Source organism: Takifugu rubripes, chromosome 18 (genome assembly GCF_901000725.2).
Source record: "Takifugu rubripes chromosome 18, fTakRub1.2, whole genome shotgun sequence".
NCBI classification, from domain to species: Eukaryota; Metazoa; Chordata; class Actinopteri; order Tetraodontiformes; family Tetraodontidae; genus Takifugu; species Takifugu rubripes.
In genome coordinates, this window is record NC_042302.1 from 2,386,067 (window position 1) to 2,405,140 (window position 19,074).

A 19,074-nucleotide genomic window follows, 5' to 3' on the forward strand; every position below is an offset into this window, starting at 1 on the left:
ACATTTTTCCAAAATGTCGGAAGTCAGATTTCCTGGCGAAAAAGCAGATTCTTGTGTGGTACCAGATGAACATCAGCTCCTCCTCTCAGCTGTCTGACCTCTGACCTTTAAAGCCGCGGGGCTACCTACTGCTCAGTTCACGCCCTCCTGCGGTGCGGGCGGTCACGTTTACCACAGTCGAGAGAGACTGTCACCGGTTCTTTGAATAAAGTCGATCTTCTCTCGGCTTTAACCCGCCGCTCGCCGTCTCCCGTCTACGCCAGCGTTGGTTGAAAATCAATGGCGGCCGCTGGCCGCAGTCGCCAGAGCCGCTGACACCCTGTAAACGTGTCCCCCTCAGGTTCAACCAGAACGGCGTCGACCTGAACAGGAACTTCCCCGACGCCTTCACCCACCTGAGTCAAAAACCGCCGCTGGATGAGAGGAAGCTGGAGGCGGAGGTGAGTCAGCTGATACCGGGACCGGTGACCGGTGGCAGAGGTTCTCCTGGTACCTTCAAGATCCTTTCAGATAAATGCTGATGCGTTCAGGTCCAGGCTGTTATCGGCTGGTTGAGGAACGAGACGTTTGTCCTCTCCGCCAACCTTCACGGAGGAGCTCTGGTGGCCAGCTATCCCTACGACAACAGCAACGGAGGTCAGATCGCCACGGAGACGCGCGGTTTCGCTCCCCCGAAATCACAAAAAAAAAAATAGGAAGTCTTAAAAGTTCAACTGTCAGACCAAAGCATCAAAGCTGACATCTGATCTGCATGTGCGTCCATCAGGTAGTGAGTGGGTGGGCGGGGCCAGTGTCAGCCCCGACAATGACGTGTTTGTTCACCTGGCCAAAGTTTACTCCTACAACCACGCCTCCATGCACCGGGGAGACGGCTGCGGAGACAGCCGGCCCTTCCTGCACGGCATCACCAACGGATACCAGTGGTACCCCCTGCCAGGTATAAGGGGCTCCTGTTGGTCATGTGACCTGCTGAGGGTTGCCAGGCGATCATCTCTGTGGTTCCGATTGTAGGCGGGATGCAGGACTATAACTACGTGTGGGCCCAGTGTTTGGAGTTGACGCTGGAAATTTCCTGCTGCAAGTTTCCTCCTGTCAACCAACTTCCTGCTCTCTGGTCGGCCAACCGACAAGCGCTGCTGGCCTTCATCCAGCAGGTCCACCTGGGTCAGTACCTGCACATCTGATCGGGTCTGGCAGGGGTCAGTGCTCAGTAGTCACCCGCTGCTGCCTCCTGTTTGTGTCCCCAGGGGTCAAGGGTCAGGTGTTTGACAGCTCTGGAGTTCCGGTTCAGAATGCTGTGGTGGAGGTCAAAGGTCGCAATAACATGTCCCCATTCCGGAGTGACAAACATGGAGAGTACTATCGACTGCTGTTGCCCGGCAACTACAGCTTCACTGTAAAAAGACTTTCGTTTTTAGAGTCGGTGTTTTCTTGTCTTTCTGTGTGAAACATCTGACACGGACTTTCCTCTGTGATTGACAGGTGACTCTCCCGGGTCATGAGACTTTGACACAGACGATTAGCATCCCGCCCGGTCCCGATCGCTACTCCGCCGTGAAGCACGACTTCAGGTTGCAGCGCGTCTCCGCCACCACGCCGCCTGACTTCGGCGCTACAGCTACCAGTTCTTTGCATCTGAGCGGGAGCAGCGGCGCCGGACCCACGTGGACCGGGCTGGGCGTCGGCCTGGTCGTGGCGCTGCGATCGTTGATCGGCTGAAATCTCAGTTTTAAACCTCATGTAGCCTCAAGCAACCAAAGTATGGAGTACCCACGATCAGAGACCTCAGAAGCCACCCGGCCGTGTGACGACCTTTGAACTGGAGACGGGTCGACAGCATCACAGTTCCTGGCAGACTTGAACAGAACGGAGAGTCGTTAGCGTGAAGGCCAAACGTCTGTGAACCGTTCCAGCTAGTGAACGAAATGCTAGCAGATAGAAACGTACACCCAAGCTAATTCTACAGCCAAAGGTTTTTACCAAACAAAAATATGCATTTTTCTTTCATGCAAACCTCCATAAATCCACCGTATCCGACAGCAGACCAGCATGTTTGCTTTAGGATGGGGACGTTTGCCAGGGGTGCCTTAAAGAACCAGTTGATTGCCTCAGTTTGTCCTTTTCTATCATAAAATTGGACATTTCTGCAAATGTGAAGCTTTCACGGTGCTTGTTTTAAAACCACTCGTGGAAATCTTCATATTTAACTTGATTCTGTCTCACAAATAGTTTCCATTAACATTTTGCTTTTAACAGATTTTGCTGATAAAAAATGAGCTGAAAGTTTTTCTAACTAAAAAATTAGCTGCAGGAGAATTCATACATTTTTCTTAATGTACTAAAATCATAATTAGTGATTATAAAATTTGGGATGAAGGTGTAAAATATGCTATCTGAGCGTAAGCAACACATGTTAAGTTTGTATTTATTTATGGTCAGTTTATAGCCAACGTGTTTATGGAGATATGAAGTTTCCTTTTTCAATGTTAAAAGTGTCAACGATGCACTTTGGCTTCACACACACACACACACACACACGGGTGAGAGGTCAGTGAGGATCTTTACCCATGAAACTCAACTGCCTTTCAGGTTTTTCTACCTTTGTACTGCTTTAAATGATTTAAATGATTGTCGGGTTTCACGTTTATCTGGGGGGAAAAATCTCCAGGGTTTCACCAAACTGCTGCATATCCACAGAAAGACTACACTGAAACTCTACGGTTTTGAAGCAGGGTTTAATTGCTTTTTTATAATTATTAGACTAATATTTACATCTTCCCTCACGCCCTTTAATGAAGTCACATTTTGCATTAAACTGTATTTAACTAAGCAAAGCTGTGTGATAATGTAATATATTAAATCTACAATGTTACACTCGGAGGAATATTTTTTCTTCATCTTTTTTAACGTGGTTTATGTTCACCTGTAGATCTGCGGCTCCCCCTGGTGGCGAATCAGCAGACGTGCACAGCTTAGAATCGCCGAGAGAACATCGAGAACGTCCTTAAAGAACATCACAGCTAAGGCGTTCTGAGCCATGAAGAACTGATTTTAGTTAGTTATTTGACATAATACATTTCGATTTCCCGTTGATTTTAACCAAAAATATCCACTAAAAATAACTTTATTGGTAGTTTCGCCCTCTCGTGGTCTCAAAGAAGAATTACAGTTTAAAGCAGCAGGCTTATCTGTTGGCCAGAAAATTAAAAATTCTAAATACAAATGTCACAAAGAATTAATATCCACAAACGCATTAACCTCCACTGACCATGAATTTTTGTCAAGTGTAAAATGTAAATTGCAAAACAATTTTGAGAGAACTCAAAATTTTATAAAAACAAGTTTAAGAGCATTTATTCAGTTGTTTTTCACCATAATGATGTGAAATGCTGTCACATTTTAAATACAACAAAGTTATATTGAAGAATAAGTGAATGTTTGGCTGTAATCACAAGAAGAATTTTGAAAAATTCAAGATTTTTTATTAAAAAAAAGTCAGTTTTTGTCCAACCATGTCATCATCAAAAGTCTGAATATTTCATAATTTGAGTGATCACAGGCGTCCAACATGTTTTTGTTTGCATCTTCAGCAGGAAAAACACTTCTCCTGAATCTGTGGATCCTCCGGGAGTCTCGAAGGTGTGAATGCAGACATTCTTCATTAAAGCTGAGCTCAGTCAGATCCTTCCTGGTTCTCCAAGATCGGATCTGCAGACCGACAATGGAGATTTTTAATAGAACCGAGTTGCGTCTCGTCATGTTTGATGATATAAAACATGTCCAAACATTGTTATTTCCTAAAGTTCTGCCTTAAGGTACCTGAGTTCAGTGATAATTTATCCACTTCCTGTTACCTGTCAACGTGCTGCTGATGTTTGGAGGTGACACAATCAGAACCGCGCTGCCAGAGTGGACCACAGGAACCTCGACAGAGGTGGAACTCAGCTCCTGATGCCCCAATGAACAGAACTCACTCAGAGACAACAGGAAAACTGGACTTTTTCAGATTAAAAGCACAGCCGTGTTCCTGCCTTGTCACTGTAGCCATCCGTCATTGGTTCCCGGGTTTCCGTGACGATGTTCTCGGCTCCCTCCAGGAGACTCGTTGCCTCCAACTGTTCCTCCTGGCTCCGCCCCTCTGCTTCCACAACCAGCTGTGTTTGGTCGAGCGTATCCGAGGTGGTGGGGTCAGAGGTGACCGTTTGAATGATGACGCCGTCGCTGGAGCAGAGGCCGTCCGTCTGAGGAGGGTGAACAAACCAAAATGAAGGCGACAAACAAACAAACAAGTACACAACAAGGACGCAAACTGACCGATAGACTGTGGAGGATGATGTGTTCGTGGGATGCGGGAGACGGGCCTGTTGCCAAGGTTACTGTGCCGTTGTTGGCCAGACTGAGAGGCAGGCCCTGACTGGACGTGGTCTGGAGGTAGTAGGTCCCTGGAGTGCTGGTGGGCTGCAGGTGAAACGACTGATGAGGGAAAAACAGTCATTAGGAGTCATTTACAGGGTACGGGCAGCGATGCTAAGCTAAAGTGTCGCTGCAGGACATCATCCAGAGATGGGAACGCTGATATTATTACAGCCATTAGCGTGGGGGAGCCTTACAGGCAGGATCTCAAAGGTCTGCAGGGCTCCGGAGTTCAGAGTGATGGTTTCACTGTCGCTGGCGGCCGCTGAGGAGTCTGATGCTGAGGCAGATATTTAAAAATGTAGACTTGAATCAATCGGATCGTCCTTAAGCCCGTGCAGCTGCTGTGTGAGCTTCTTCGTTTCACTCACCCAGGTGAGTGATCTGCAGTGGGATCTGGACGGGAATCTGCAAGGCGGCCACAGAGCTGGGGGCGGGGCTGCTGGTCTCCTCCACTCGCGTGAGTCGGATCTGCAGCGATGAAGAAGAGGACGGACTTCCTTGACCTGAAGATGTCTGTGAGGAGGACATGAGTTCCTGAAGACCCTTGAGAAGAACTGGACAGACACACAGGTAGAGACGATAAATGAGACCTCCAATTGACCTCCAAGTGTGCGTGTGTGTGTGTGTGTGTGTGTGTGTGTGTGTGTGTGTGTGTGTGTGTGTGTGTGTGTGTGTGTACCGCTGAACGGGATGTCCTTGTGATTGGACACTTGTCTCTTGATGCTCCACCATTTCGATCGAAGCCACTGAGGCGAGCGCACGCTGCTCCACCCGCCCGCCAGGTCCTCCCACTGGATCTCATTCTCCTCTTCCACCTCCAGGTCCGAGATCCTGAAACACGCGATCATCAGAACCAAATGTGCGACCACGCTTCCTTGAAAGGCGTTGCCGTGGAAACGGACCTCTGCACGAGTCTGAGGTCGTCCTCCTTCATCCACTCCGTCCCTCCGCTGTGTTTCCAGTTCAGGTAGTTCAACCACTTGGAGCGACACTGTTTCTCCGAGCGTGTGCGGACTTTATTGGCGACCATCGCCCAGGAGACGCCCACGGTGACCGCCGACCCCGGCGACGCCCCCGCCATCTCGTACACGACCTCAGCGAGACGCTTCTCCTCCTCCTCGCTCCATTTTCCTTCAGCATGAGAGCGGAGTCACTTGCCTGTTAAATCCTCCGGGTCAGGTCCTCCATCGGTCTCACCTGTGTTGCAGGTGTCCTTCATCAGCCGGCAGCGATCTTTAACGGAGGAGGCGCTGCGGCCCAGAGCGGCGCCGATGGTCGCCCAGTCGTTCCCGTGTTTCTCCTTCAGCCTGAACAAACAAAACCTCTGAGCTGCTTCCAATAAAAGAGACAAGCAGACAAGCAGATGTGGACTCACGCTTTCAGCTTCTCGATCTCCTCAGGCGTGTACCTGCGGGAGGAGGCGCCGCATTAGCCACAGACGGCCACAGGAAGTGCCCCATTCACCCCTCTCCTGGTTTACTCACTTGCCAACGTGGTTCCTGTTGTCGTACATCCGCAGAACTCGCCTGTAGACGGCGAACAGCGGCCTGTTCAGACCCAGAGCCACCGAGCGGTAGAAGTCCTTCCTCTCCTCTTTGGACATCTCGAAGATGATCTCTGCCGGGTCGTCGATGCCCCGACCCTGAAAGGCAACGGTCCATCAAAGCAAGCGGACGGTTTCGCGGCGCGGAGCGGCTGGAGCTCCAGTACCTTCACGTAACGATCGATGTTGTTTATGAGGATGTCGATCTCCTCCTTTGACCACATCCCCTGTTTCCATTTATGGCCTAAACAGGAAAAAAGAAATCAAGGTTAAATTTGGTTTTGATCACTTTGTTCAACATTTTCCATACGTTGCTTAATATCAGCTTCAAATTGACGTACAATTCTTCCCTCCGGGACATGATTTTTTAGCCCCTGGTCTCCATGACGACCGTGTTTGTACCTTTGTTAGTCAGGGTGTCTTTGTCTTCTTTGGTGGTGAACCAGGCCTGACTGACAAGGGACACCTCTGCGCTCTGACTCGGGGAGGGGGAGTCCTCGTCCTCTTGAAGTATCTACACGCGCGGATGAAAACGTCAATACCGACGAGGACAAGATGATCTTTTCTTTATTTGAGTGCACGGCTGAAAAACGAGCACCTGGATCTGAGCGACCCGCTCCTGACAGAGGTCGTCGTCCGTCGTCGCCGTCATCGTCACCTCGAAACCCTCCTCACCCTCCGACACTAAAAGTCAGTCGAAACGAAGCGAGTTTATTCTTCGTTAGCGTCATCGCAGCTCAGGGCAAAGATCTGGGCAAAAAAGCTGCGTCTCACTCGGCAGCGTCACCATGGAGAACTGAGGCGCCTCCGAGTCTTCGTGCTCGTCTGCGGAGAGACGCAGTTTCTTCTGGAGCGGCTGAGAGTTCTCATCTGCCGTTAATAAACAGCATCAATTATCAACAGGCTGACTGATAGAGGGTGTGTGCGCATGTGTGTGTGTGTGTGTGTGTGCGTCCTCACCGTTTGTAGGACAGTGAAGTACGATGCTGCCATCTTTATCCTGAGTCAGTGTGACAGACTTGACGGTTTCTAAGGCCACCTCTTGTCCATCCTGTTCAGGCGTAGAACTCATCACAAGCTAAAGAAATACCCCCCGAACACACACGCACACACACACACATATATATATAGACACAAATGAGCAGGACGTGGCAGCAGAGTATGGTTTTCTGACCTAAGTCTAACATGTCAGGACTGAAACCTATGAGCCATTTGATTAATTTTCTTCAGAATGATGGATGTTTACACTAATATAAACTCTTCTACACTTTCTGGATCACTTTATAATCTATCCAACAGAAAAATGTCCCTTCAGACATCTGAAATGTGCAATATTACAAACTGGTCTTATAATGGGTTCAACGTTATGCTTGGGCAAAACTCAGGAGGTGTTCTGTTCGCAGGAGGAGGCGCCAGGACACCTTCAGAGAACCGCTGAGGTACCTTTGAGCAAGGTACCGAACCCCCAAATGCTGACATTGGGCCTACCGCTCATCCATATGTAGCTGAGACAGGTTCCAGGAACTTTCCTGTGACCCTCAAAAGGGAGGGTCAAGAAGAATCATTTCGAATTTTGTATGTTTATAGTTAAACGTTTAACACGTCTTACTTTGAAACAACTTTTGGGTCTTAATGTCATGCATCTCAACTTTCACATCAACTCTGGAGCCTATCTTTTACGAAATACATACTTTAATTTCGATACGAGTTTAAACCGATTTAACGTTAAATGGACATTGCGTTGGATTTTATTGTGTAGTATATTGACTTAATTACACCACGATTCTTTATTCAATGTTAGTTACATTACATCTTGATAAAATACAACCACTGCAATGTCTGTTTTTGACCTCATTTTGTGTATTTGGCGATTTTCCTAAACGAGCTTGTCAGGGTAGGACGCAATGACGGCTATTTTTTATTTTCGTAATTTTACTTTCAAAGACCGACAAGTCTATTGAAATCGCACAGATGGAGTGATTATTTGCAGGAACTGTGCCCATGCTAATGCTGATGCTAACTGCTAGCACACAGCGAGTTAAGCAGCAAAATGAAAGACGACAAAATCTCCGTCGCCATGTTAGTGGACAAGGTGAAGCTGAACGCGTCTGTGCGGTTTGCTGCGGCTGCGGCGCGTTATTCTCAGTTTTCCCGCATAAAACCCGCTCAGCGTCACTCCTCCGCCTCCGACCACCAAACAGAAAGTAAATTTTGACTTAGATTTGGTTACTTACTTCCTGTTTTTGGTCCGGGGACTTGTGAGTTACCAGGATGAAGGTAAGTGCCAGGATGGAGGCTCAGCCACCAAGAGGCGATAATGAGAACCCTACTATGGGGACGCCAAACCCCGCCTCCTTGCTTTCCGACCCGCCCCATCAGGGTCCTGATTGGACAGCACCCCAAAGACCTATCCAATACGAACGTTATGAGGAAGTGGAAATTCACCTTGTTGCAATGCAAGCGTGACAATTTAGTACAGTAATTCACTTTCATATACTAGCATCATTTTAAAAGTTGAGTACAGAGTCTGACGGGGTTTTTTGTTTAGTTTTGGTGGTTTTCTCCGCCACTAGTTTTAGGCTACAAACATTGTTTATTGTCTGGACTTTGAATTATTTCCAACCAGTCTTTGTCGTGAAAGGAGACGTTAGTTAAAATGTCCGCATGCATTTACTGTATATGTAAATTAAAATTTTAGATGGGTTATCTTGCTCTCTCACTTAGCAATAGTGGAGCGCTTTTAAACTGTGTAGTAACATTTGTAAGCACGCGACCTTGCAATAAATAAATGTCACTCAGCTTTCAGCACTTAAATATATGAGTGAATAATCACAATATTTTTAGTGGCGGCCGTAGCGGGGCTTCCGCTCAGCACAACTTGCAGTTATTTCAGTGTTGTGCAGCGCACAGAACACTCACGAGTCATTGTGGAAACTGGGCATAAACCATCCGCGGGTGGTGGGTCGGACAGAGAGGAGGCGGGGTTTTGGCGTCACCATAGTAAGTTTCGCATTATGGGCGCCTGGAGGCCAATGGGTTGCCAGATCAGCGGATTATCCTTTAACAAACGCAATCTATAATTTTTATCAAATAAAAGCATCAATATTTTACCTAGATAGCTAAAGTTAAACTGAATATAACTAAACCAAGCCTAAATGTGTGAATACATAATCTTTTGTTTCCACCTCCGTTTCGAATCTGGCAACCTTGGGGTCCGTCGCGGAGTTCGTCCGGGCAGCATCCTGACACATCCAGACAGATTTTTTTAAATGTCTAAAATTATGTGTATTTATTCCACTTTCAGTTTATTTCATTTGAATCTAAGGAATATATCTAACTAAATTTAGATTCAATTTTATGACTACTATAGACTATAAATTGATCTAAGAGATTAATATAGTTCCGCTGTTGTTTTTACCCGACCATTATTATTTGACGGTACTGCAAAACACCAAACTGCACATTTCACTCCAATTTGATCAACAGAATGGAGGATAAACCAATTCGAGTGTAAGTTCAGCTGTTTAAATATTTGAATTGTGTTGTTGATCGCAGCTATTTAGAAGCAGCAGTTGAATTGTTGGATTTGGTTGTTAACCGTAATTTTATGTTACTGAGTGAAAGTTTCTTGAAAAGGCGTCGACGGGACCACAAAGTAATAATGACTTGGAAATTACTGTTTATATTAGTTATTATGAGATTATGAAGTATAAAACGGCGTGATTCCAGGTTGGCCTGTGGAGATGTTGAAGGGAAGCTGAGCGCCTTGTTCAATCGCGTCCAAGCCATCCAGAAGAAAACTGGACAGTTTGATGTAAGTGTAAAATGTCTGGAAGATGTGAAAGAACATTACAGCAGTTTACAATGTTAACCTAATGTTTTTGTTTCGTTTGGATATCAATTTCCTGTACCTCAGTTATTTTTTGCAGACCTTTTCCATACTGTTATTTTGTCAAGAGGTTATAGTGCTTTACAGAACAAGTTAGTATTTCCTTTTTGCTGCTCTTTTATTCATAGCTCCTTCTATGTGTTGGAGAGTTTTTTGGAACATCACCAGAAGCCGAAAATGAGTGGCAGCAGTACAAAACTGGAGTTAAAAAAGGTATAAATATCTGCATTTTCACTATCCTGCAAATTTAAAATAATTATGACTTGAACAAATCTCCTCCGGGCCTCCACAGCGCCCATCCACACCTACATCCTAGGAGCAGCAAGTCAGGCGACGGTGAAGAATTACCCCAGTGTTGAAGGCTGTGAGCTGGTTGAGAACATCACTTATCTGGGTAAGATTTCACACCAAAGGTGAGTCTCGGGGTCTTTCCAGAGGCTGACCATCCAGGTTTACCTGCTGGTGTTCCAGGTCGTCGAGGCATTTTCACAGGGGTGTCAGGGTTACAGATTGCCTACGTCAGTGGTCAGGAGGCCATGTTTGAACCAGCCCTAGCTCACTGTTTCACGTCCGAAGATCTGACTGCGCTCGTGGTTCCACTCATCAACAATTCCAAGTTCAGAGGCGTTGACATCCTGCTGACATCACAGTGGCCACGAGGAGTTTGGCAGTATGGAAACAACCCGGTAAGAAAATGTACATGTTGTTGTACTACGCTGGAGGTTGCTGCTTTATATATGTGTCTCTGTCGCAGGAAGTAAACACGAAAACATGTGGAAGCTCTGCTGTTGCCAACCTTGCTGAGAAGCTGAAACCTCGCTACCACTTTGCTGCACTAGAGGGCGCTCATTATGAGAGAGCCCCATATAGGTAGGCTGCAAAAAGGATGAAGTCAACAGTGTCATTTCATGATAGTCAATGGCACAAATCATGCTCGCACTCTCAGGAATCACACGGTTCTACAGGAAAAAGCTCACCATGTCACCCGCTTCATCGCCCTGGCAACCGTGAACAACCCTGCCAAGAAGAAGGTGTGCTGACCAACTGACTGGCCAGACGTTGCGACCAACTCACCATGGCAGTTGACTGTATCCTGTTTTTCTGTGCGTCTGTAGTATTTGTACGCCTTCAACATCGTCCCCATGAAGGTCATGGACCCGTCAGAGCTGGTGAAGCAGCCGCAGGACGTGACAGAGAACCCTTTCGCCCGCTCTGCCAAAGACGACACCAACAGGCAGAAGACGAGTTTCAGCCTGGCAGCCGAGGAGGTAAGAGAAGAACGGTGTTCCTAAAGAGAGACAATTCAGAGAAAATGTCAGTATGAATCCTGAGCGAATGAATCCTTTCTGATTTTGATCTTCGTCTCGCTGGACGTTGTGTTCAGGAGCCGCCACAGCAGTTCTTCTTCGACCTGAACAGGAAGCAGGGTGGAGGACGGGGCAGGAAGAGGCCATCCGAGGGCGAGGGACGGGGGCGACCGCAGTATCACGACGGGGGCGGGGATCGCCGGGGGCAGCCCAAACAGCCCCGCAGGCCCCGTGAGTCATGTGACACTTGTGACCAGTGTGTTTGGATCCTACAATTCTTATATTTCATATTTTGCTTTGTGAACAGCTCAACCTTCTGGTCCCTGCTGGTTCTGTCTGGCCAGCCCTCAGGTGGAGAAACACCTCGTCATCAGCATCGGGACGCACGTGAGTGTCAAACTGAGCATCGGGCCAAACAAAGTCCTTCCAGAACCACTGACAACTCTTCTGATGTTTGTAGTGTTACCTGGCGATGGCGAAGGGCGGCCTGACTCCTCGCCACGTACTGATCCTGCCCATCGGTCACTACCAGTCTGTGGTGGATCTGAGCTCAGAGGTAGTGCAGGAGATGGAGAAGTACAAGTCGGCCCTGAAGAGCTTCTACAAGAGCAGAGGAGAGCGCTGTATCCTGTTTGAGAGGAACTACAAAAGTCAGCACCTGCAGCTCCAGGTAGAGCCAGGAGCCATCAGCCAATAGGAAGCTCCTGTCACATGATGGGTGGTTTAAACTGTTTTAGCACAAGTCAAGTTTGATTTTACATCAAACCGTGTGTGTCCATATCTGCGGGACTCTTCAACAGCCTAAATTTAATCTCGGTTTTGTATTGGCTTATCATTTGCGCGATACTGCAGGCAGCCAGCAGGGGGCGTCCAGATGCTGTAGCCTTTCCCTTCCTCTTCACTGCTCAACACTAAACTTCCTACATGCGTTAACAACCCTCCCGACAACTTTTCTTTGTCTCCTGAGTTACTGATTCTGTCCATTGAGCGTTAATCCACCTGAGTCCCATCGTTTCCACCCGTTCAGGTCGTCCCGGTGCCTCTGGACCTCTGCACCACTGAAGACATCAAGGAAGCCTTCATGGTCCAGGCTCAGGAGCAGCAGATGGAGCTGATGGAGATTCCTCAACACACCGACCTCAAACAGGTAGAAACAACATAGTAAAAAACAGTTTTCACGCATGCTCATTCAGTTACATGCTAGATGTGGATATAATATGTGTTTGTGTTTAGATTGCCCCTCCAGGGACACCGTACTTCTTTGTTGAGTTGGACTCAGAAGAGAAGCTCTATTACCGCATTCAGAGACATTTTCCGCTGCAGTTTGGACGGTGAGCAGCTCAGCAGACAACCGTTGATGTTTGAAACATTTTTTGGAAAAGTTGTGTGAGCTTTTGTCCGTAAACTGTACCCAGAATTCCTCATTACCTTTTATTTTGTCTGTAGTGAGGTTCTGGCCAGTGAGGCGATTCTAAATATTCCAACTCGGGCCGACTGGAAGGAGTGTAAACAGAGTCGAGAGGAGGAAGAGGAGTGCTGCAAGGAACTGAGAAACGAATTCCAGCCGTACGACTTTGCCTGGGATGATTAGAACCACGATTCCACGCAGAAAACCCCGAAATTTCAGGTTCTTTTCACCGTGATTCCATCACAAACTCACCGACAGAAAGTGTAGCAGGAGTGTCCAGACCTTCAGACCGGCTCCACCTGGTGGAACAACACGGAAGTTCCTCAGTAAACTGCTGCAGGTTAGTTTGAGGGTTTACGGCTCCCCCTGTTGGACAAAATATGAACTCGCGGCCAAACAGTGCATAGCCTAACGTAGCTTTGCATGACGTCTGGAGCAGCTGACCAGTTTTAGCACAGTGGATTTTTACATTTGGACACATTTCCTCATTTTTAAATCTTTTTTCCACATTTGAAATATTTGGATTATTTTCTTGTGAAAATGTCAGGTTTTTTTTTTTTTTAAATAAAGTTTGAGTACCTTAAGAGATGTGCTGATGGCCTCAAGATGGTCAAAAGTACTTATAGCTGATCTTTTTCTTTCACTTCTGTTGGGGTTTTTTTTATGTTTTTCTAAAATATTTAAATGGAATAATTAAGCCTGAAAATATTCCTATTAAATTGCTGGAAAAAATCTTGGGTTTTGGATTTTAAATTGGAGCTTGAAAACTTTTTAAATGTATTTCTTGTTTTGTAAATGTTTTGTGATTAAACTTTTTTTTTTTATTCACGTGTCACATTTCTCATGAATTAATTTAATCAATTTGTTTTATGAGTTATTCTGCAGCCAGCCACCACTCTGGCACTTCCCGGCCGTACAAGCACAGCAACAAAGTTGACCTGACTGTCTGGTTCTGCTAACGGCTGTCAGACAAAACCAAAAGCACTGAGAAGTTTATTGCTGTCTTCGTGGATGATATCAAGTCAACGCCTGTTCAAAGTATCTTTAGCAGTAAGCTAATGCATCGTCCTGTAGCTGCTGAAGAGTTAACCCCCGTGACATGATGAGCATTATTTCTATAATGCTAAAATTATCATTTATTCTATAAATCCCGATCCTCAGTTATGGAGACAGATGATCAGGTTACAAGTGAATCACCTTCCCTACATAACTTTTATTGTAGCTCCACAAAAGAATGTTCCTTTTATTCATCAATTTTACGTCAATCTATGATTGTACTTCTAAGTGATCTTTAAATAACAATGCTGTGGTTTGCTTCTTTTATTAGCATTTATCAAGAACCCATAATCATGACTAAATATGGCTGCCTTAGGGCACTTGCTAACGTTTTGCCATTGTTTCCACAGTTCTGCTTCACTGTGGAGGCACCAGACACCAGTTCTGCTCTGCACAGGCTGAGAGCTGATACAATGAATCATAGATTGACTTTTTTTCAGATATTTATGATTACCACCTGTGGTCACGGACCGTGACCTCCCTCGGCCTGGTGGGCCTCCAAAGGTGGCGTCTCCTTCGCCTCAGGTCTCGGTGCCCAGCCATGTCTCAGCTTGCCTCAGCTTGTTTATGTGTGTGGGTGTGTGTGTAAGTGTGTTGTATGCATGTGTGTGTGTCTGTCCTTTTCTTGATTCTCTTGTTCTCTTTGCTGTTTTTATCCTTTGTGAGGCACTTTGTGCTACCTAGCGTATGAAAAGTGCCATTGAATTGAATTGAATTAACAATGATGATGAAATGTAATTTTTCCAGGTTCTTGAAGGTGACCTCAGCTGATTTCACGAGTAAAACAGCCTGAGCTAACTGTTGTGAGCTCATAAATCCTCAACCAACATCATGATTGTTGCCATGGTTACCATATAACGAGCAGCCGTTACACCGATTGGAATGAGTCCCACCATCCATAAGGACGGGTCTTATCAGAGCGGAAACCAGGAACAGGAAGTTCATAGTTACAGACAGGAAGTGAGGACGCAGCCACTTATCGTTCTATCATTTTCTATATATCCTTTCCTCTATTACCACTCACCATGTCCGCCCATTCTTTAACACGAGTAGTTTTTAGAATAAAAATACCCTCAGAGGACAGAAAGTACAACGGCAATCTGAGCAAGTGGAAAATATAGAGGGTAAAAAATCTGAGGACTGAATTTGAATCAAAAAATAAGTCATCAACAGGGAGCCGCCATCTTGGATCAGTGATGTCATTTGCAGCCGTCTGCGTCGTTTGGCTCATTTAATTAAATGGAAACTTATTTTAAAAGCTAAAGCTAGGACTCTGATTTGATGAAAGCCCCAGGTATGCGCCACGTATGACAACATTCACAACTATAATTTCACACATTGTTTATCTGAAACATTTATCCTTTCAATATTTGCTTCAGCCACAAATTTTTCTTTATTCCATGATAAAACAAAGTTCAATAAATCAGCTGGATTGAGTGACATTATCTTGAATGTAGAGATCAAAACATCTATAACACTTGTACCTTTATTTTTGAAAGTATAAATGAAAATGACAGTCTGTGGTCACAATCTAGCAGTTCAGCAGCTCAAGTATGAACATAATTGGTGTCTTTTAACTAATGATGATATGAAAATTACTTAATTTAATCTTTACAGCTCATGGTTCACATGGTCCACCCATTCTGTCCACCAGGGGGCAGATAAACAATGAACAATAGGGGGGAAAGGAAATGTTTTGACATTTAATAATACCGTTGAATAATCATAGTCAGGAGACATTTTCAGCCTTAGATGTTTGTCACATCGAGCCTATTTTTGGTTGTTTTTAGCCTTCTTACATACCCCCTAGACAGTTTCTTCATCGTCTCTTCAGCTGTTGAGAGCTGCTTCTGTAAACTGAAACAAACCTGAGGGGGAATCAGGACCTGGTCAGGACCGGGTTCCAGGTCTTGCTGGAGATCAGGACACAGGAGGAACCTCCAGGGAGCCCGTGAGGGCGAGGGGCTCAGAGAGACGTGGCCCCTGCAGACGGGACAGCAGCGTGGTCCCGCGGAGGCTGCAGTCCGAGTGGCGGCGGGTGAACCTCCTCCCCAGACGGCTGCAGCACGGCAGACTCCCGGCACAGTCGGACAGCAGCCGGCCGCCGAAGAGCATGTAGATCCAGGGGTTGCAGCAGCTGTTGAGGCTGGCCAGCAGGGCGGACAGCGTGACGGCCGTACTCTCTGAGTCTGAGGGGAAACAGACGGGGCGATGAAGCCTTTACTGCCTGACCCTCCGGCCTGGCTGCTCTCACCTCCAACTTCAGCCTGTTTACAGTTCACGTTCACAGCTCCAGAAGACAGAAACCCTCAGAAACATTCCTTCAGACTTTTCCTTCACTCTCAATCTAAATTCAGCTTCACATTTCAGACACAAACTAGCTGGTTCCAGTTCCAGCCTGGTTTTATATCTCATATGTCTGTTTTTTTTTTTACTTCATTTGAGCACATTCTGTTTTAGATTCCTTACAATAATCTGTGAGTTCAGGCACCATTTGAATACCAGGACAGGAGAGCGGACAGTTTAAACAGCCTGGACCTTTAGAATATGTCCGACTGGATTATTTCTGAGGCGACACAAAGGTCAGAAACATTTAACAGAAGATGAATCAGGTGGCTCACCGTCCCAGGAGAAGGTGTGGTCCCACACTGACCACATCTGCACGGTGAAAAAAGGAGCCCAGCACAGCACGTAGGCGAGCACGATGACGAAGGTCATCTTCACCGTGCGTAACTTGGCGCGGGAGAGGGTGCTGACGCTGCTGACCGAGCAGGGGCCCAAGATCCCGGCCCCGGTGGCCTCTGCCACCGCCTCCACGCTCTTCCTCTGGGTTTTGCACTTCAGGTTCTTCCAGATGGTTCTGCAGATGAACCCGTAACAGAAGACGAGCGCGGCCACGGGGACGACGAAGATCCCCGCCGTCATCCAGGTGATGTAGGCGCGCAGCCCCCACGGCTCCACGAAGTGGCCCCAGCAGTCGTAGACGGCCGAGCCGGGACTCACTTCGCTCAGGGAGAAGATGAAGTACTGCGGCGCGCTGAGGGCCAGGCTGCCCGCCCAGGTGCCCCCGATCATGACGTAGGCGCGCTGCGCGGGCCGCTGCAGCGTCTGCAGCGGGTGGCAGATGGCGATGTAGCGGTCAAGGGTCATCATCACCATCATGTAAGCGGACGCGAACATGCCCAGCACCTGCAGGTGCTTCACGATGCGGCACAGGAAGTCCGGTCCGTAGAAGCGAAAGGTGACCTCCCAGCAGAGCTGCGGCAGCACCTGGAAGAACGCGACCACCAGGTCCGCCAGGCTCAGGTGCTTCATGAACAGGTGAACGCGCGAAGGCTTCCGGTGCGTGGCCAGCAGCACGCTGACGTTCCCCAGCACGGCCGCCACGAAGGTCAGGCTCAGGACGCCGATCTCGATCTTGGCCACCTCTTCGTTCCTCCCGAACGGGTCCGTGTGGTTCCTGCTGAGGTTGGCTCCGGGCTCCTCCGTGCTGTTGGAAAGCAGCATGGTGGCGGACACCTGTGCGCGGCGCGCGTGTCACCGCCACCACAGCGGAGCGGAGTGGGAATCAGCCTGGATGGATGACGGCCGGATGCACAGGCATGAACAGAGAGAAAGAGTCCGACCGGAGCAGAGAACAGCCCCTCTTAAAGAGAGGAACCAGGGGGGGTGAGAGGGAGAGGGAGGGACGGGGGGAGAGAGAGGGAAGGTTGGGTTTATGTAAAAAAAAAAAAGAAAAAAAGTTGATGTCAAAATTCTGCAAACATGCGAAATATGAACTTTTGAGTACAAACCTAATGATAAAATTACTTATGAGCGGCTGAGAAATGGACCAGAGAGGCCCCGCCCACTTCTGCGCCCATGAGTCCCTCTGGTGCTGCTCCTGGGCCCACTGGAGAACCGACCTCTGACCCTGATCCGCTGGTGCTGGTCCTGTCTCTGTTGAGCTGCTTGCTGTCTGGTTCCCACATGTGTAAGGAGACTTCCATTAGCGTGTGTGTGTGTGTGTGAGTTTTAAAGTTTAAAACTTTTGAAAGTTCTAAAGTTTTCCTGTTAATCTCTGCGGGATCCAGTTGCTCGTTGGACCATAACCAGTAAAAACGGGTTACAGGACAGTAATGAACACCTCCTGTCGCTGGAAGCCACTGGAACGATGAAGTTCGGTGCTGGATCCCCGGGAGTCTTGGTGCTGGCGGTCCAACGGTGCTGGTTAGTGCTGAAGCTGCCAGATTTATCACACAGAGCAGGAGAGCTGTCAGATTAGCATAATCCCGACTGCTGCTCACCAGGACAACAGCTCACCCGCCTTCCCGGGTGAGCTTTGATTATGGGGTGTAGGACCCCGCCCCTTCTGCTCTGTTTTCACCTCAGGTTCAGTTCAGACAAAAAATACTGAAAAAATACTTAAATACTGTCTTCAGATCTGCTGCTGCCTGTGAGAAACTTTCTTCTCGTTTATTTAACAGAAGAACTGAATAAATATGTTTCCGATGCAACTGTGACCTTGACGAGTGCTCATCGGAGCAATTCTGTCACACGGATGCTTGAAGACGTTAAAATACATAAACGTTCCAATTCTGCTTTCTTCCTGTGGGCGGAGTCTGGGGGGGTCTCTGGCCACGCCCCCCAGCTGAAACCGTCGTTGTGGAGTGAAGCTAATGCTAAAACCTCGCAAATAAACCGAATGTGTTGCACAAATATGAAACACGGTTTGCAAATATAAAACCCCAATCACGAAATAATGCATTTTGAGAAAATAAATGCCAAACAACAATCTACAAAAACATAACAAACAGTGGAATATTTGAGCTAAAAATTTGGGCCGTGACACAAGGCGGTGGTGCATGTCGACCGGACACCTTGGTTGCATGACTGATCCTCTTCATACGTCCTCATGCACACACCAAAAGGGATTTGGCCAATTAAACCTGCACCATGTGACCAGCTATCACATGATGTCTGTGGAATTCCCACTCTGGGAATTCTGGAATGTGGGAGCTCTGTTTACATTCTGGAGGCATATGAGAGAATGGGATTGGTCGGGAATCTGACTTTAATGCCGCGTTTGAACGGAAAAAACACATGAAATAATTTAATATTTCACAGTAAACACGCGGCCCCAGATGTGTCGATGATGGTGTGAACTCGAGCTGTTGATATTCCCAACAGGGTCACGACTTTCTGGACCCTCTTTGTGAGGAGAAGACACCTTTTTATGATGTTTATAGAAAAAAGAGGACAGGAGAGTGAGGGAAACTTCACTACGCCTACGCCGACGTTAGATTCACTGACGTTTGGCTAAAATGTCACAAATGTCATAAATAAATAAAAGTGACAGGAGTGATAACGATTTCAGACCCCGGCTCACCCTCTCTCCACCACAGTCGGGAATCGTCCTGACATCCGTCCAGGGCCTGTTAGCAGTGAAACGGACCTATTGAGTGTGAAGTTTTTA

At 47.3% G+C, this 19,074-nt stretch overlaps 4 protein-coding genes across 4 annotated transcripts in view; 2 read left to right on the forward strand and 2 right to left on the reverse strand.

Annotated features, from left to right (window-relative positions):
* The window catches only part of cpm (carboxypeptidase M), a 7,287-nt gene extending 4,407 nt beyond the window's left edge, over window positions 1-2,880 (forward strand). Inside the window, exons 5-10 of the mRNA XM_003972720.3 lie at window positions 341-440; window positions 531-636; window positions 767-937; window positions 1,012-1,164; window positions 1,248-1,396; window positions 1,483-2,880. Coding sequence (XP_003972769.1) covers window positions 341-440; window positions 531-636; window positions 767-937; window positions 1,012-1,164; window positions 1,248-1,396; window positions 1,483-1,719 — 916 coding nt within the window. The 3' untranslated portion in view covers window positions 1,720-2,880. The remainder of the gene's footprint in view (window positions 1-340; window positions 441-530; window positions 637-766; window positions 938-1,011; window positions 1,165-1,247; window positions 1,397-1,482) is intronic.
* A 447-nt stretch (window positions 2,881-3,327) lies between these two features.
* Window positions 3,328-8,332, reverse strand: dmtf1 (cyclin D binding myb-like transcription factor 1). The gene is made up of 17 exons (XM_011613196.2): window positions 8,194-8,332; window positions 6,920-7,037; window positions 6,734-6,829; window positions 6,558-6,643; window positions 6,362-6,473; window positions 6,127-6,203; window positions 5,901-6,058; window positions 5,792-5,824; window positions 5,614-5,723; window positions 5,319-5,547; window positions 5,096-5,247; window positions 4,785-4,970; window positions 4,611-4,693; window positions 4,315-4,473; window positions 4,032-4,241; window positions 3,855-3,948; window positions 3,328-3,708 (listed from the first exon to the last, which is right to left on the reverse strand). Exons 2-17 carry the CDS (start codon window positions 7,029-7,031, stop codon window positions 3,674-3,676), a joined length of 1,932 nt encoding a protein of 643 aa, XP_011611498.2. The 5' UTR covers window positions 7,032-7,037; window positions 8,194-8,332; the 3' UTR covers window positions 3,328-3,673.
* Window positions 8,333-9,325: 993 nt separating this feature from the next.
* On the forward strand, window positions 9,326-13,427 carry cwf19l1 (CWF19 like cell cycle control factor 1). Its single transcript, XM_003972722.3, has 14 exons — window positions 9,326-9,469; window positions 9,689-9,773; window positions 9,977-10,061; window positions 10,141-10,242; window positions 10,320-10,534; window positions 10,603-10,718; window positions 10,795-10,879; window positions 10,964-11,116; window positions 11,233-11,386; window positions 11,463-11,542; window positions 11,616-11,825; window positions 12,183-12,302; window positions 12,389-12,486; window positions 12,602-13,427. The coding sequence occupies exons 1-14, from the start codon at window positions 9,447-9,449 to the stop codon at window positions 12,744-12,746; spliced, it is 1,671 nt and encodes a 556-aa protein (XP_003972771.1). The 5' UTR covers window positions 9,326-9,446; the 3' UTR covers window positions 12,747-13,427.
* Window positions 13,428-14,977: 1,550 nt separating this feature from the next.
* Window positions 14,978-17,265, reverse strand: LOC101066602 (arg8-vasotocin receptor). The gene is made up of 2 exons (XM_003972723.2): window positions 16,241-17,265; window positions 14,978-15,808 (listed from the first exon to the last, which is right to left on the reverse strand). Exons 1-2 carry the CDS (start codon window positions 17,124-17,126, stop codon window positions 15,540-15,542), a joined length of 1,155 nt encoding a protein of 384 aa, XP_003972772.2. The 5' UTR covers window positions 17,127-17,265; the 3' UTR covers window positions 14,978-15,539.
* Between the last annotated feature and the right edge of the window lie 1,809 nt (window positions 17,266-19,074).